Genomic DNA, 17,375 nt, shown 5'->3' with positions numbered 1-17,375 from the left:
ATGAGATCTTTGGATATTATTCCAAAAGTCCCTGAGGTTTTGCTCATTTATTTTTCAATTCAAGGGGCAAAGGGAGAGGGAGAAGCAGGCTCTCTGCAGAGGAGGGAGCCTGATGTGGGGCTCGATCGCAGGACCCTGGGATCGTGACCTGAGCTGAAGGCAGATGTTTTACCAACTGAGCCACCCAGGCGCCCCTGTCTTAGTTACGTTTATACCTTAAGTTTTTTCTTGCCTTTTGTGGCTGGTGTTTTATTTTTATTTTTAAAATATTTTATTTATTTATTTGTCAGAGAACGAGAGAGAGAGGGAGCACAAGCAGGGGGAGCGGCAGGCAGAGGGAGAAGCAGGCTCCCTGAGGAGCAAGGAGCCCGATGCGGGACTTGATCCCAGGACCCTGGGATCATGACCTGAGCCGAGTAGACATTTAACCAACTGAGGCACCCAGGTGTCTGTGGGTGGTGTTTTGAGTCTCAGATCAGTTCCTTCTGCTTTGACTATGCTGGTTTGGGCCTATCCTTCATATATACGGATCAGAGTCTAGTCTGAGTCCTAAATGGACTTCAAATCTCAGTTCAGTTCTCAAAGCCTTTGCTAAGCTGATTTGAGTTTTCCCTGTACTAACATGATTTCACGGTAGGGCTGAGATGTGTGTGGGTTCATACTTTCACAACAAGGGAATGCCTTTCTGTAGCTCTCTTCGCTCCAGGACTTTCTCTACACACTTTGGCCACCTCAGCCTCCTTTCCCTGGCTCCTCTCACCAGAAAGATGATGAGCTTTCTATCAGAGTTTTAGCAGGGCTGCTGTTCCGTGACTGGGGCCCACCCTCTGGCCAAACCTTGTGATTAAAAAAAAGTGAGAAGCTCACCCCTGGGCAGGTTGCTTCTTCTAGTTTTGACTCCTTTACTTAGTTTAACTGCTTTTGCTTATTTTCCAGTTCTGAGGGGGTTTGTTTTTTATTTGTTCGGAGTTTAGAGTTGTCATCGGTGGGAGAGGTGGATTATCGGTGGCTTAGAAAACTGTAGTGGAGTTGGTGTGCTTCATAGTTTTGTATTGATATGTATCAATGAGGATAAGAGTTTTTGTCTTATAAGAAATAAGATAGGGTTATATGTCAACTATATCTCAATTAAAAAAAAGAAATAAGATAGGATACATTTTAGTATGTGGTCATACAAATATGGATTCTTTTGGCAAAGAGTTCTAATAGTAGAAGCTGGAGAACACTGCTAGGAACTTCCAAGTATCACTTAGAAGCCAGTGACCACTTCTTCTAGATATACTGTAGTTGGGTGGTATTTTTGGTTTGAAATGATGGTGGCATCTTTCATATGGATATTGAGCGTTCAAGGATGTCTCTGTAAGGGTTATGCTTTTCCCCTATGTTTACTGCAGTATTATTTACAATAACCAAATTATGGAAGCAGCTCAAGTGTCCACTGATAGATAAATGGATAAAAAAGATGCGGTATGGGGGTGCCTGGGAGGCTCAGTTGTTAGGCGTCTGACTTCAGCTCAGGTCATGATCTCGGGGTCCTGGGATTGAGCCCCACACCAGGCTCCACACTCGGTGGGGAGTCTGTCCCTCTCCCTCTAACCCTCCCCATGCTTGCGTTCTCTCTCTCTCAAATAAAAAAATCTTAAAAAGAGATGTGATATATATATGTATATATATATACACACATACGATATGCCTGTATATATATGTTTGAATTTTATTCAGCCATAAAAAGAATATTATTCAGCCATAAAAAAGAATGAAATCTTGTCATTTACAACAACAAGGATGGACCTAAGTGAAATACATCAGTCACAGAAAGACAAACACCATATGATGAAGAGACAAACCAAAAAACAGACTCTTAACTATGGAGAACAAACTGATCCTTGCCTGACGGGAGGTGGGTGGGTAGGATGGGTGAAACAGGTGATTAAGAGTACACTTATCATTATTAGCACTGAGTAATGTGTAAAATTGTTGAATCACTATATTCCATACCTAAAACTAATATAACACTATATGTTAACTATATTGGAATTAAAATAGAAAAAGAAAAAGAAAGACCAGATAATTTCAATGACAAAAATATGTGTTTTTAATTTTTAGTGATCAGTTAGGTAAAATCCATGTGTACTAATAATGGTAGATTAAACTTCCAAGTTCTCTAAATGACTCTAAATAAATATATTTGAGCATAAATAGTAAGCATTATTGCTCATTAGACTGTGAATCTTAACACAGAATTCTAGTTTTTATTTTTGAACTTCTAATGATCTGCTTGCATATGTGATTCTATTTTCCAACTACCATGGGAAAGGTATTAATTTTGCTCATCTATCTGCAAAAAAGTTGGTTACTTGAAAATGTTTTTTGGGCGCCTGGGTGGCTCAGTCGGTTGAGCGACTGCCTTCGGCTCAGGTCATGATCCCAGGGTCCTGGGATCGAGTCCCACATCGGGCTCCCTGCTCTGCGGGGAGCCTGCTTCTCCCTCTCCCACTCCCCCTGCTTGTGTTCCCTCTCTCGCTGTGTCTCTTTCTGTCAAATAAATAAATAAAATCTTTAAAAAAAAAAAAGAAAATTTTTTATTTCACTAAATAATTACCCTAATATGAAATGCTTTTCTTATAGATCTGAATATTCTGGATTGGAATTTTCAAAATCTTGTTGCTCTAGCCCTTGGATCCTCTGTGTTTGTCTGGAATGGGGAAAACTACAATGTGATTGAAAACATAGACCTAAATCTCAATTGTAACTATGTATCTTCTGTGTCCTGGGTAAGAGACGGAACCTGCCTGGCAGTTGGCACCAGCGAAGGAGAAGTACAAGTAACAGTTGTTTTTTTTTCCCCCTCAAAATGTGCTCTGTGTAATTGCTACATAACTAAAATTGACCTTTAATAACAATATACAATAGAGAATCTCTATTAATTGTGGTGCTTGAAACTATGGGGAGTGAGTGGATATAGCATTCTGGTTCCTTTTTTGAATGGCATTTAATGAGGACTTAAGGATACCCTACCTAGTTTTTTTCACACCACCTTTCTTTCTGTCATATTTACCTTTTTAAAAGTCTTTTTTTTCAAAGATTTTATTTTTTTAAGTAATCTCTACACCCAACGTGGGGCATGAACTCACAACTCTGAGATCAAGAGTCGCATGCTCCTCTGATTGAACCAGCCAGGTGCCCTTAAAAGTCTTTTTTCTTGTATTAAAGTTGGGCTTGTAGAATCCCCAGGGTTAGGACTTTGGAGAGAGGAAGATAACCTTCAGCTCTCCTTTCTCTGCACAAGCTTTGATCAGGAGTAGAGTTACTTAAAATGAGTGAATTTTTTTTTTCTGATAGGCTCTCTGAAATGGGAATTTACCCAGTTTCCATCAGTCTATTTAACTTCTCATGTGTTATTATTACTAGCAATACTGTAAACTGTAGCAATACAGCAATATAGCAAAACTGTAAAAATATTGCTCATGTGTTCAATGACTTTGGAGGACCATGGATGGCTTTCACTGCCTTCTCATCTCTACAATAATATTGGATGCTATGAAGGTTATGTCAATGATTTCTTCTTACAGCAAAGTTCCATTTCTCATATGGGTCAGAGTATCACTTATAGGTGGCAGAAAAGGAGTCTTTTAGTCTGTCAGTGGATTTCCAGATATGAAATTCCACAATTTAGAAGAAACTAGACGTGTGAGAGCCATTCTCAACCTGTGGCTGCCCATTGAATTCACCTGGAGAGCTTTAAAATAAATGTCATAAAATAAATGTCGTATCCATTATTAAATCAGAATGGCTAGCATCCATAGCAAGCTCCGTAGGTGATGTCATATACAGACAGGGTTGAGAAATGCTGCCCAGGGTTAAAGGAGCTGAGCTTTCCCTTAGTACGAGGACTGGCGGTAGCAACATTAATTGCTATCAGGCCTTTAAGAAGACAGTGGACTGTGAAAAAGACAATGCTATATTTCTCTGCTTGTTCATTTTTTCAGTTATGGGATGTGGTAACTAAAAAGCGGCTGAGAAATATGCTTGGTCATTTGTCAGTGGTTGCAGCTCTGAGCTGGAATGACTGTATTCTTAGCAGGTAAGAAACATCTTAGTGGAATGGATTATATTTGTATCACTGAGTGATTATGGGGGCTGAGTGAACAGACCCATAATATTTAAAACCAAAACCAAAACCAAAACCAACCAAAACCAAACAGGATATTAGTTAGCAGCAGTTATGATCCTACCTTCTTGAATATCCTGATCTTCTGGTGAGGTCAGTGGTCCAGTGGCCACAGGTACAATGGTGGCTATGTGCCTGGGCCATATGCTGGTATTGGAAAGCGAGGTTCAGGATCCATTAAATTGTTCAGCTAAAAGGTAAAAATCTGTTTAAGCAAAACGTTTCTCTGTACCAAGTAATACCTATCAGAGGGATATTTTGTTGGAATCAAGTATTTATTGCTATCAGGATCAATAATTTGGAATATGTTAAGCTCTCTGGGGCACATTTCCCATAGATCCATAGATGTTAGAGCTAGAAGCAACCTCATAGATCAGCCGGTTCCATGATTCTCAAACTTGAGCATGCAGCAACATCACCTGAGGGCTCCTTACAACACAGATTGCTAGTCTGTCTCCAGGAAATTCTGAATCAGTAGGTCTGAAGAGGCGCCGATAATTTGCATTTCTAATTTCCAAAGTGATGCTGATGCTTCGTCACTTTTGAGAACTACTGATTTAGTCTACCTACTTTTTAAAAAAAATTTTATTTTATTATATTATGTTAGTCACCATTCATTACATCATTAGCTTTTGATGTAGTGTTCCGTGATTCATTGTTTGTGTATTCTTTTTTTTTTTTAAGATTTTATTTATTTATTTGAGAGAGAGAATGAGAGAGAGAGAGCATGAGAGGGGGAGGGTCAGAGGGAGAAGCAGACTCCCTGCCGAGCAGAGAGCCCGATGCGGGACTCGATCCCGGGACTCCAGGATCATGATCTGAGCCGAAGGCAGTCGCTTAACCAACTGAGCCACCCAGGCGCCCTTGTGTATTCTTTTTAATCAGAAAAGTTAAATGACTTTTTCCTATGATCCTATATAATTGATCTAAATATATATTGCTTTTAATAATTGCCATTCATTATCTTTTTAAAGATTTTACTTTTTATTTGAGAGAGAGCACAAGCAGGGGGAGCAGCAGAGGGAGAGGGAGAAGCAGACTCCCTGCTGGGCAGGGATTCCCCATGGGGGGCTCGATCCCAGGACTCTGACATCATGACCTGAACCGAAGGCAGAGGCTTAACTGACTGAGTCACCAAGGCGCCCCATCGCCATTCATTTTTATACTGTAGTTCTTAAGGTAGGTTTAAATTAAATAAATTCCAAGGTCTTTTATAATTTAAGCAGCTATGATATAAATTTGAGATTTCAATACCTTGTGATTACAGGTCAAACTTAAAGCCACTTAAACAAAATACCATATAAAGGGCTAATCATTTACTGTGAGAAGTTGTGGTGAGGTCAGTTCTCTATATGAATTCTTTTTACAGTCTGCATTGTTTAAATTTAGTTTCATTATCCATGAGGAAAATGAACAGATCATTTCTTATGACAGCAGCTAATATTTTTGGAGTAAAGTGTGCTGGGCATTGTGCTGTACTCTTTATGTGCATAATTGCGTTTTAATCCCTTCAGTAATGCTGTAGAGGGGTTTCTAATTTCCTGCCAACTTATTCTTAATGAATAAACTGAGACACTAGCCTGAGGTCACATGGTTAGTAAAACGGGCAGAGTCAGGCTTTGAACCCAGGTGGTCTGGCTGCAGAGCCCATATTGTTCATCAGAAGGCTGTTCAGTGTGGTGCCTGAATTGTTTTAAAAAATACGAGACCAGATTTTGAGAAATTTCAGAAATAATTGTAGATAGTTGTTTACTTGTTCCTTGGAGAAAATTAAATTAGCCCAGAAAGAGTTTATTATCTTTGATAAAGTGATAGGATCTTTATCATTCTTTGGATCCAAATCACTACCAGTGACATTATCTACTGGTTCTGAATCACATTGCAGTTTGCTGTGACATTCAGATAGTTTTCTACTCTTTTTAGATATTAGTAACATTAACAAAACTAATAGTGGATTTGTAGTTTAATAGAAAAAGGAAATAACATGTTTCTATCTCTGACATTTCACTATAAATATATATATTCTAAAACCATTGCATTGAGATAATATGAAATATTCTGAATTCCAGAAAAGTACTATTTCCTAGGTTCAGTACATAAACTACTCCCTGGGGAAATATGGCAATCTTCTAAATTTATCTTTTCCATAGCTGCCTGCATCATATTAAAATCATTAGAAATATCTGTCAAAATGTGGCTCAGTCGGTTAAGCGGCTGCCTTCTGCTCAGGTCATGATCCCAGGGTGCTGGGATCGAGCCCCACATTGGGCTCTCCGCTTAGCAGGGAGTCTGCTTGTCCCTCTCCCTCTGCCCCTTCCCCCCACCTTGTGCTCTCACTTGCTTGCATTCTCTCTCTCTCGAATAAATAAATAAAATCGTAAAAAAGATAAATATCTATCAAAGGATATCATCTCAATATCCACATTTGAAACTTTGCCACAAAAATTTTTTCACTTGTGAAAACAATCACCAAGCAGGATACTCTATCCTTATTAACCCAACAAATGTTCAAAACCTGTGTCTTGAATCTGTCCTGAGGGGTCTTTAGGTAGTTTGAACTATGCTTTCCTTCATGTTTTCAAATGCTTATAAGCTATTGCTAGAACCCAGGCTCGAGTTTTCTGTTGGAAACCTGCCCCTTTACCTCTGTGCAGCGGGTCGAGGCTGGGCCGTGTTTCTCATCACGATGTTCGGGTTGCCCAGCATCACGTTGGAACACTTCACCACAAGCAAGCTGTTTGTGCTCTCAAGTGGTCCCCTGATGGCAGGCTGCTTTCCAGTGGTTGTAGTGATGGGCTGCTGACGATATGGCCCCATGACCCGGGTGCGAAAGCCCAGGTTCAACCGCTGAAAGTTATACCCCAACCTACAGCAGTCAAGGTAAGACATCCAATAGCTTTCCAAGTTGCTCTTCACTCAGAGATCATTGACTATCCTTCACACATGAGAACGAAGCCATTAAGGCAATGCTTTGAGATTTTCTTCCCCCAGAACTTGTTTTGGATTTTGCCATCACTGTCTTGAAAGACAACCCTATTTATACACCCCCATGTGTCAGATTTTGTAGTTGTAAGTAACTGAAACCAGAGGTAAGCTTGAGCTTCTGCAAAAAAGTAAATGTATTTCCTCTTACGACTGAGGAGTCCTGGGTACATACAGCTGCTTTCAATACTGTCCAGATCTAGGGCCTTAAATAATGTCATTAGAACCCTCTCTCTTTGGCTCTTGGCTCTGCCTGACTCTGTTGGGTTTCATTCTTTATTCAGACAACATTTTGTGGGCAAGGTGGCTCTTACGGCTTCGAATTCAGATTCTCCCTGATGGGAGCTGATTAAGAAACTACGCTCCTTGTAACTCTGGTAGAAAAGTCCCAGGCAGGACTCTGGTGTGACTTTGGGCACATTCTCATCTCTCAGCAGATAACTGTGGTCAGAGAGATGGGTTCACTGGCTGTCCAGGTCTAGGTCATGAGCTCACACCCATGGAAAGGAGACCCACTGTGAGAAGGAGGAGGAAGGGTGCTGCACAGTTAAACCAATATTCTACCATTTTCTGGATAATATTTTTTTATTTCTCTGATATTAAATTCTTACTCCTAGTAAAAAAAAATCCATACTCTCATTCCTTTGGTGTCATAGATATATGTCTTGGCCTCAACATAGTCCCAGAATATTTATCACCCACAGAGCAAAGAAATGGTTCTACTTTATTAACTATGAGCAAATTTGTTAGAATGAGAACTTACAAAGTTATCACGGAGTTTCCTGACATAGGGTGTAATATGTAGCACCTGCTGCTAAAGCACAGTGGTACTCTGGCTTGTGGTTTTTAATATCCACAGGACATTAAGAATGATTTTAAGTCCAAATTCCCATTATTAATGATTTGGGAAAAATCTAGGGAAAATGTATGTAAAATATTCTGTCAGCAAACAAAATACAAAAACAAAATAAAGCAAAACAAAAACCCAACACATGAAAAACCCAAGCCAAGCAAAACAAGTTACTTTCTTATGTGCCTTGTCAGAAATACAGTGAATTGAACCAAGAGTTTCTGAAGCCTGAGCAAGCCAAGGCTTGGGACAGCTAATGGCAGGATGGACATGTAGATAAGGATATACAGATATATATATAACTGAAATATTTCTTAGAATGTCCTTTAAAATTATTGTTACTCATCATTTCAATTATCAGTATAAATATGCAATACTGAATCTTATTTTTCAGGATTACCTATAGTAATTTATAAGTAGGGAATCAAAGGCAATTTTCCTTACTAAAAAAATGTATTAGGAGTTGAAATGCATGAGAGTTTTGGGGTGCGAGCAATTATGTGTGGCTCCATTTTGTCCTTTTTTCTCTGACCTAGAACCTAAAGACACAGGTAGACAAATGAGAGAAAGGCTTCATTTCAGAACCAGATTCTGGTGGGCACATGTCACCTACTCCAGCAGCAGATTTTTGGCCTATAGGACATGTTGAGTATATTTTTTAAAACATATTATTGGATGCTTTTTCTTGGTTTAATATACTGGCAGTTCTCAAAATTTGAGGAAGGCACCTACCAGGTGATTTCTAGTCCCTTAGAAGTAATCTCTAGAGAGTGCCATTGCTTCGGCCTTCAGATCAGAGCTCCAGGAGAGCTGGGGTGTGCGCAGACCTCTGGACTCCTGCTTACCTGAGCATGTCACTTTCACAAGTTCACTTTCTCCAAGGCTGAGCTGCCTGTGTGATTATTTGAACTTTCAAGGCCATGGATTGGTGTCCCTGGCAGTCTGCAGTCCTTGCTGTTGGAGGCGGAATGGAAGATGGACATTTACGTGTCTTGGACATAAATACTGGTCAAAGCATCCAGACCCCAAGCACAAACTCACAGGTAAACATCTCTGTGGGAGTTTGCCTTCACTTTGATCTTCTAGAACCTTGTGAAAATGATTGCTGATAGAGCATAGGACCCAAACACACCTCTCTGTACTTTTTGAGTCTATAAGGATTTCAGTTCTGGACAGTTGGTTTTTGTAAAATTTTCTCTGGGAGTCGCAAGTTGATCTGTGTGTCCTTTCCTTCCCCCTCTATTTCCCACATTTCCCTTCTTTCTTAGCATTGCTTTGTGCTCACGTTTGTAGGTTCATTGCACCTAAACCTATTTGTATACTTAGTCTTTTGTTGTCTTGGGATCAAATTTCCTAGAACTAACATAATTCCTCTAACACCTTAACCCCAGCTATGGACTGGAGGATGGATGTGGACAGAGCATACTGCCTAGAATCCATTCGAAATACATTCATAATGAATCAGACTTTGTCATAACTCTGTATTTTTTTTGGCCATTATTACAGATTTGTTCGCTAATCTGGCTACCTAAGACAAAGGAGATTGTAAGTGGCCAAGGTAGTCCCAAGAATGATGTGACTGTGTGGGCCTGTCCTGGTCTGGCCAGGTCGCGTGGATTTTTGGGTAAGTACGTGGGTGAGTAAAATGCTGTGTATCCATAGCTAAGTGAGCTGTCATTGGCCCGAAAAGCCCTGAATGAAAGATCTTCTCTGGCTCTTTGAAGTATTTATTTTATCAGAGGAAAAAGGCCTACACCCACCCCACCTCAGGGCGTGTATAGATGAGTGTTTCTGAATTTGACTAAGGCTGTTCATTACTTACAGTGGTCCTGTCTTCTTGCATACATGCATGGATGAAGCAGTGATGATCAGGGATAGTTTCTAAACTCTTCTGGAACTCTGGAGTTAGTTATCATAACTCACCTTTCCTTATTTTGCAGACCAGCAGTGCTGCAGTGTGTGGGTTTATTGAATATGCATCTACTGTGTGTGAGGCAATTTTGGGGGGTGTTGGGGATATACATATAAACAAGACAGACAGTATCTTTGTCCTCATGGAGCCTCTACTTTAGTGGGAAGAAACAGACTGAAAACCCCAAATATATACAGCGTTAGATAGTGATAATACTGTGACTCTCTTTGTAGATTCTGAGAATGTTATTCGGCAACAACAAAACACCCTTAACAGAAAGACTTCCTGCTCCTGCTGGTCAGTCTGACCTCAGAATGACTTTGACATCCTTAAGTGTTATACCATGTGATTTGGTAAATAAAAATGTAGGCAGCTCTTGACAGGGCTACCTGGGTGGCCAGGCATGAGTGTAGGAGGGACGTGAGTTGATCCTTTGCCTATTTTAAATCATAAGATATGTAATTCACGGGATATGTTTTCTGATTAGGGAAATATTTTTATTTATTTATTTGAGAGAGAGAGAGAATGAGTGGTGGGGAGGGGCAGAGGGAGAGGGAGAAGCCGACTCCCCGCGGAGCAGGGAGGCCAACATGGGGCTCGATCCCAGGACCCAGAGATCATGACCTGAGCCGAAGGCAGATGCTTAACCAACTGAGCCACCCAGGTGCCTTAGAGAAATATTTTAAATCAAGTCTTAAACCTGGTTCTTTACAAAACTACATTTCCAGTAGCTAGCTAGAACTTTCAGTGAGGTGGGGGCCTCTGACAGATCCTGGAGTCAATTTGCTGATCCTGGGAATAAGGAATGAACTGAACCGGTACATTTTCCTTTTTCTCTAGCCTTGACAAGCTATAAATTCTTTAGCTGTAATGCCTTGTGCTTTTTTCCATTGATATTAGACAGAGTTCCAAAGAGTACATTTAACCTTTTCTCCTCTTAACCTGTTTATGGTTGGAGAAGATGCAGTTACTTTCCAGTTCTTAGACACTAATGATCATCTCTGACCCAGTAGTTTCTTCCACATGCAATATTTCCCCAAAGTATTTAGCAGGGTGGTTGTTATATTAATGTGTATCATGTGGTTAGCATCAAAAAAATGAAATAGAATAGTAGAGAATGGAAACAATGTAAAAGCAGACAGTATTTCGTGGAACTTTTGTTATAGTTCTGCAGTACCACCTACCTGTCTATATGTCTAGCTAGGGGGATGGTCGTCTCAAAGAACCAGTACAGTTTACACCTCAAGTGAGCTCTGGAACTTCGATATATTTCAAAACAAAATATAGTTTTGAACTGTGGATTGTGGCCATAAAGCTTGGAAAAAGCTATTCTAGATTATCTACTATTATCTACGCCTTTCCTTTGTCTCACCCTGTTATAACCACACTCATGATTCTCTGGGGGGAAAATTCAGTTGAAGAGGCCTCCCCCATCTAACTGCAGAAGAAAGACAACTCGCCATCCTTCCCCTCACCCTCCAAAAGTTGTAATTTACAAGCTTTGAAACAGGAATAGGTAACTTTCTAGCCTATAGGTGAGATTTGGCCTTTGATTTGGTTTCATCAGTCCCTAGCACATGCATCGATAGGTGGTCTCCTTTATAAACAGTTGCATAAAAAAATAAAACTTTTAATCCTTTCAGTAATAATACTCTTGGAATTTAAGGATGTAAATCCTAAAGGATGACCTTTGTCTGAGGTAAAGACTGCATTTCCCACTTAATCTAGTAAATTAAGATTTTCACTAATATGAGAGAAGTGTTTCAAGAATGCCTTTGCTTCTAATCCAAACTCCATTTTCCTAACAAATTCTGGAAGTAGTTGTCCTTTTTTTTTTTTTTTTTTGTCAAGACATTTTTCAAAAGCCTGCTTTGGAAAAGATTTGGAATTTTTTTCTCTGTTACTCCTTATCTACTCCCCGCCCCCCCCCCCCCCCCGCTTTTCTTCATCTCAACACATCATAATAAAGAATGAAAGCATAGCTATCACCTACTATGTTTCTTGAATTGACTTTTAAGTTTAAAAGCATTCATGTAATGTTTTATATTTATCCTAACTAAATTAAGTGGTTTTCATTTATATTGCTTTAATTTTTAAATGTTTAATTAAAAAAAATAAGGGACACTGGTCTTCCATAGGAAAAGAGATTCTTCTTTGCTCTGGGTTTGGAGAATGGGCTAAACGGTTAGAGCACTGAATTTGATTCTAGTTCTGGTTCTGCCATTAATTAGCTTTGTGACCTGGGACAAGGCAGCTGATATTCCTGAATTTTTTTTCATCTATAAAATAAGGGAGCTGCTTTGTATCTATGAATCTAAATTTTTTAATGCACTGATACACCCAGGGCCAATCCCATGTCTCTTTGGGGGCATGTGGGTATGTGCATGCATGAGCATGCAGGAGAGCATTGGGAGTGATGTGTGTGGATGGAAAAATTCCCAAGTGTCTGAGATATGTCTCCTTCAGGAGTGGAATATGTGTATGCACCCCTTGATGCTGAGAATCTGGTGTCAGAACACAAGATTATTTCTGAAATTCCAGAGCTCACTTGAGTTGTAAACTGTACTGGTTCTTTGAGATGACCATCCCCCTAGCTAGATTTTATGTGTGTCCCCAAATACCTCCTCAATCAAGAACTTACCCAACCTCTTTCCTTCCCTCTATCCTCCTGGCTCCAGCCTCCTTTCATGGAGTCTGTTTTGTTTGCTTTGGCTTGAAAGTTTGATTGTTAACAGTCACTGTTGGGTTAGGATAGATTCTGCCAAGTATTTTCCAAGGAACATGAGCCACGTGAGAAGTTCACATCAAAAGGACTCAGGTCAACTAAGTTTCAGAAATGCTGATTATAGTCTTTTCTGCCAAATAAAGCAGTCTTGAAATAAGGAATCCTGTTTAATTTTTTTTTTAACCTAGAGATCCCAAACTAATGAGAACATTAAACACTTTTTTCAGTTTTTAATACCTATTAACCTCATATAGAATTATTGTTTCACAAAATGTTCTTTGGGAGATGATCAGTTAGATAACAGAAAAAAGGGGACTGTCTCCAGAATTACATAACTAAGAGCTTTTTGGGTCCTTTCCTATTAAGCTGCCTCAATTTATTTGATTAGCTCCTTAAAACCTAGGTCCCAAGGGGATGACTTTTTGGAGAGGATAAGAAGAAGGATGGGATGGGTGGCAGGAGAACAGCAGTAGCAATTCCTGGGTGTTGGTGGATTAGAGAAGATAGAACTGATAAGGGTTTGGGGCATGAGGGGTGTGGTGGGCTAAATGATCCCGCCACGCTATCCTCATCAAATCCCTGGAGGCTGTGATTGTGACCTTATTCAGCAAAGAGGTCTTTGCTGATGTAATTAAGTTGAGGATTGTGAGGTGAGATCATCCTGGATTATTGAGATGGGCCCTAAATCCAATGACAAGTGTACTTCGAAGAAGAGACACACAGAAGAGAACAAGCACATGGAAGAAAGGGCCATGTGACCACAGACGCAGAGAATAGAGTGATGTGGCCACAAATCAAAGGTAGGAGGCACGGGTTGGAATCTCTCCTGGAGCCTCCAGAGAGAGCTAGCCCTGCCAACTCCTTGATTCTGGACTTCCGGTCACCAGAGTTGGGAGAAAATAAATTTCTCATGTCTCAAGCAGTGTGTGGTAATTTGTTATGGCAGCCCTAGGAAACTAATAAAAGGGGGGAAGAGCTCTGAAAGGGAAACCCAGTGAAGCAAAACCTCAGCCACTTTAGGTTGCTGCCCACAGTCAGCTCTGACTGGTGTTTACCACAGCAAAGGCACAGTGGGAGCACCAGCCTCAAACATGGCAGGTTTCAGAGATGCCTTCCTCTGGGGAGGGGAAACGTGGCCCCCCCACCCCCCGTCAGCAACAGCCCATGTAGTGTGGGACATGAACTGTCCTCCCTTCTTCCCACAGGCCCCAGAGGCAGAGTGCTGCACCTGGCTTTGAGTCCAGACCAGACCCGGGTGTTTTCTGCTGCAGCTGATGGCACAGCCTGTGAATGGAATTGCTGTCGCTCAGCTCCTCCACGAGCTCCACTTTCCTCGCTTCGAAGTGAGAATAGTGACAGTGGCCTTGTCTTCTCCATGGATTTGTTGTGACGCTCAAACAGGATGAAGTGCTTTTTCTGAGGTGAATGTTCTCGTGACCTTCTTTCTCAGGTTACTTTATTTGCTCTGCTTCCTCCTGTTGCATTTCCCAGACATTGTCTTTGCCTCTTCTCTATTTTCCCCTCCCTCATCCTTCTCTTCTTCTTCCTCCTTTTTCTTCTTTTCTATCTCTTCCTTGTTAGGGATGTGTTGCCACTGTGATAGAGTATCTATAGCAGAGGGGCACCTAGGTGGCTCAGTCGTTAAGCGTCTGCCTTTGGCTCAGGTCATGATCCCAGGGTCCTGGGATCGAGCCCCACATCGGGCTCCCTGCTCAGCGGGAAGCCTGCTTCTCCTTCTCCCACTCCTCCTGCTTGCTTTCCCTCTCTCACTGTGTCTCTCTCTGTCAAATAAATAAATAAAATCTTCAAAAAAAAAAAAAAAAAAGAATATCTATAGCAGAGATTTCCAAACACCTTTCTCCCACTTGACTTTTCTCCCAGTCTCCAGCCTCATATTTCTTTCTGCCTCTGGATATTTCCTTTCTGAGATCCCTTCCTGTATTTAGCTTAAATCAAATACATTAAAAACATCACTTATTCACTTGAAAAATATTGGTTAAAATCCTACTATATGCTAGGCAGTATGTTAAGCATGCACATTATTTCCTCTCAAAACGAGATCCCCTGTAGGACTCCTTTGACCCTCTTCATGGTCTCATCCCTATCTTGGTCATCCCATCATTCAGGGAATCTCCTGATTATTCTGCTCCATGCTTAATCCTTTCACACCTTGTTCTCTTCTGTTTCATTCTAGTCATGTCCTGAATACCTGATGACCACTTGGTTGTAATTCCTCTGTTTTTCCTGTCTTTATTCTTCATGGGTCTCCACACTGTTAGGTTACATTTCTAAAAGCATGGTGGTGATCTTCTCAGCCCCCTGCTCAGAAACTCTCAATGACTCCCTATTACATAAAGCCATCACTTAAACCTTAGGGTCCTGAGCTCTAGACCTGCCATAGACTGACCGAGTGACCTTGCAATGTGGTCATAACATTTACAAGAACAGAAATTTGGATTTGATAATTGTTAAGCTTTTTTTAGGCTCGATCAGGCCACTGTTCTCTCTCTCTCTCTCTCTTTTTAAGTAGTCTCCATGCCCAGCATGGAGCCCAACATGGGGCTTGAACTCACAACTCTGAGATCAAGACCAGAGCTGAGATCAAGAGTCAGACTCTTAACCGACTGGGCCACCTGGCACACTTGTTCTATCTTTTAAATGTTAATCCTTGCTCATCTCCTGTGTTGACCCTGGGCTAAGTCTTGCAATTTCCTGCCTTGGTGCCTTTGTTGGAGCTTTTCTTCTAGTCTGAAATTCCTACTACTCTCTTCCTTTTCTTTGCTCATTTAAGTCTTAACCTCTCCAGGAAGTGTTTCTAGATGATGTTACTTGGATTTGAACTCTTGGCACCAGTCTATACCACCCACTTGAACATTTCCTGTACCCTACAGACTTCTTTATACCTACTCTCTGCCAACACCTTTCCATTATTCTGACCTCTATCACTATAGATTAGTTTTGTCTTATGCCAACCTGTAGATAAATGGAATCACACCCTGTATATCCTTTTTGTCTGACTTCTTTCACTCACTTTTAAGTTTGTAATATTAATTTATGTTGTAACATGTAACTGTAGGTTTTTCTCTTTCATTGCTGTGTAATACTCCATTGTATAAATGTATGACAATTTTTGATCCATCTTATTGTGGATGAATATTTGAACTATTTTCAGTTTTGACTCTAAGAATAAAGTTGTGGGGCACCTGGGTGGCTCAGTTGGTTAAGTATCCAACTCTTGATTTTGGCTCAGGTCATGATCTCAAGGTTGTGAAATCAAGCCTATGTCAGGCTCTGTGCTCAATGGGGAATCTGTTTGGTGGAGTCTCCCCTTACCCCTCCCCTTGCTCACATGCCCTCTAAAAATAAATAAATCTTTAAAAAAAAGAATAAAGTTGTTATGCACATTTTTAAACATTCTTTAGTGGACAAAAGCACTCATTTCTGTTGGGTATATACCCAGGTGTGGAACTGCTTGGTCATAGGATATGTCTGTTGAGTTTTAAGTAGTCACTGCTAACTTTCCTAAGAAGTATCAGCAATGAATGAGGGTTCCATGCAACTACTTTTTAAGTGGACTTCAAAATCTGTAATGTTGCTAGTAGGGAATATTCCATCCTCTTATTGCTGTTAAAATCCTAACTATGAATTAGGGATTATCACAGGTATCTACAGTATCATCCTAGTGACTTGTTAGAGCCCTGTTTTAGATGTTAGTACCAGACCTCACTTTTTAGTGTAGGGACTCCCATCCCCAGCTGTATATTGGAATCACTGGGGAAATTATATAGAGAATATTATGTCCTGGGTCTCATTGAATACAATTAAATAAAAATTTCTAGAGGTGAGGCCTGAGCATTTGTAATTGAGCAATGCTCTCTTTGTTTTAAGTGGCTATCTCTTGGTGGTGATGTATGTTCTTGGTTTGGGTATACATTGTGTGTGTGTGCGTGCGCATGTATACTCCTAAAGGAACAGATGGAAATTGAAGGAATCCATTCACATAATCCCATTTTGAAGTGGCTGCTGGACTGATGACTACCCAATGAGTTCAATGTGCTGAATAACAACATAGGGGGTTTTCAAGGAAAACTTTGAGCACTTACTCCCCAGTATGTGATGGCAGCCCCTGTAACCATTGTGTTGGCTGGACCCACCCAGGCTCAGAGATGAGGAGAACCAAGAAATCACCTAGATAATCAAAGGCTTATATGCAAACTAATGAGAGAGGAGGCTGACTCTCTGTTGTATACTTTTCTTCTCTGGCCAATTCTAGGGGACTTTTCTTTCTGTCCCCTAGAATTTTAATTTCTATTTCTCACCTGCCTTTGGAAAACACTGTAAGACATTTCTATTTCTTTCTTAGACTCAGGTTCTTGAGCTAGATATATATAGAGAGAGACAGAGAAATAGATAGATAGCATGTGTTGATGTGGAACAATGGCCTTAGAAGGGCAAACGCATTTCCTTTTAACCCAAATGCTCCAGACTGTCTGTTCCTGTTCCCTGCAGAATTGCTGAGCCTGTCACTAGACAGACCTGACCTTATTGTCACTCCTGCTGGGCCCCATTTGGACAGTGAATCATTCAAGGAAAGTATGTGTGCCACTTGACACATGGATGACACTGGTGACGTTGGTTCCCTCATCTCTCCCTTGCAATATCTGTCAGGTTGTCATATTACTCTGCTTCACTTTGCCAGTGCAGATCTGCTCACTAAAGGTATAGGAGAAATGGG

The 17,375-nt window shown here is 40.6% G+C and overlaps 1 protein-coding gene across 1 annotated transcript in view; it reads left to right on the top strand.

Annotated features, from left to right (window-relative positions):
- The window catches only part of CDC20B (cell division cycle 20B), a 44,064-nt gene extending 28,233 nt beyond the window's left edge, over positions 1-15,831 (top strand). The window contains exons 7-12 of the mRNA XM_045889632.2: positions 2,629-2,825; positions 3,990-4,084; positions 6,826-7,051; positions 8,921-9,046; positions 9,510-9,627; positions 13,846-15,831. Coding sequence (XP_045745588.1) covers positions 2,629-2,825; positions 3,990-4,084; positions 6,826-7,051; positions 8,921-9,046; positions 9,510-9,627; positions 13,846-14,030 — 947 coding nt within the window. The 3' untranslated portion in view covers positions 14,031-15,831. The remainder of the gene's footprint in view (positions 1-2,628; positions 2,826-3,989; positions 4,085-6,825; positions 7,052-8,920; positions 9,047-9,509; positions 9,628-13,845) is intronic.
- Positions 15,832-17,375: the final 1,544 nt, after the last annotated feature.

This window comes from Mirounga angustirostris, unplaced genomic scaffold, assembly GCF_029215605.1.
Source record: "Mirounga angustirostris isolate CCGP_5_RB_7025 unplaced genomic scaffold, mMirAng1.0.hap1 SCAF_7, whole genome shotgun sequence".
NCBI lineage: Eukaryota > Metazoa > Chordata > Mammalia > Carnivora > Phocidae > Mirounga > Mirounga angustirostris.
Note: the sequence above shows the minus strand (reverse complement) of the source record. Positions and strands in the feature narration are given on the sequence as shown.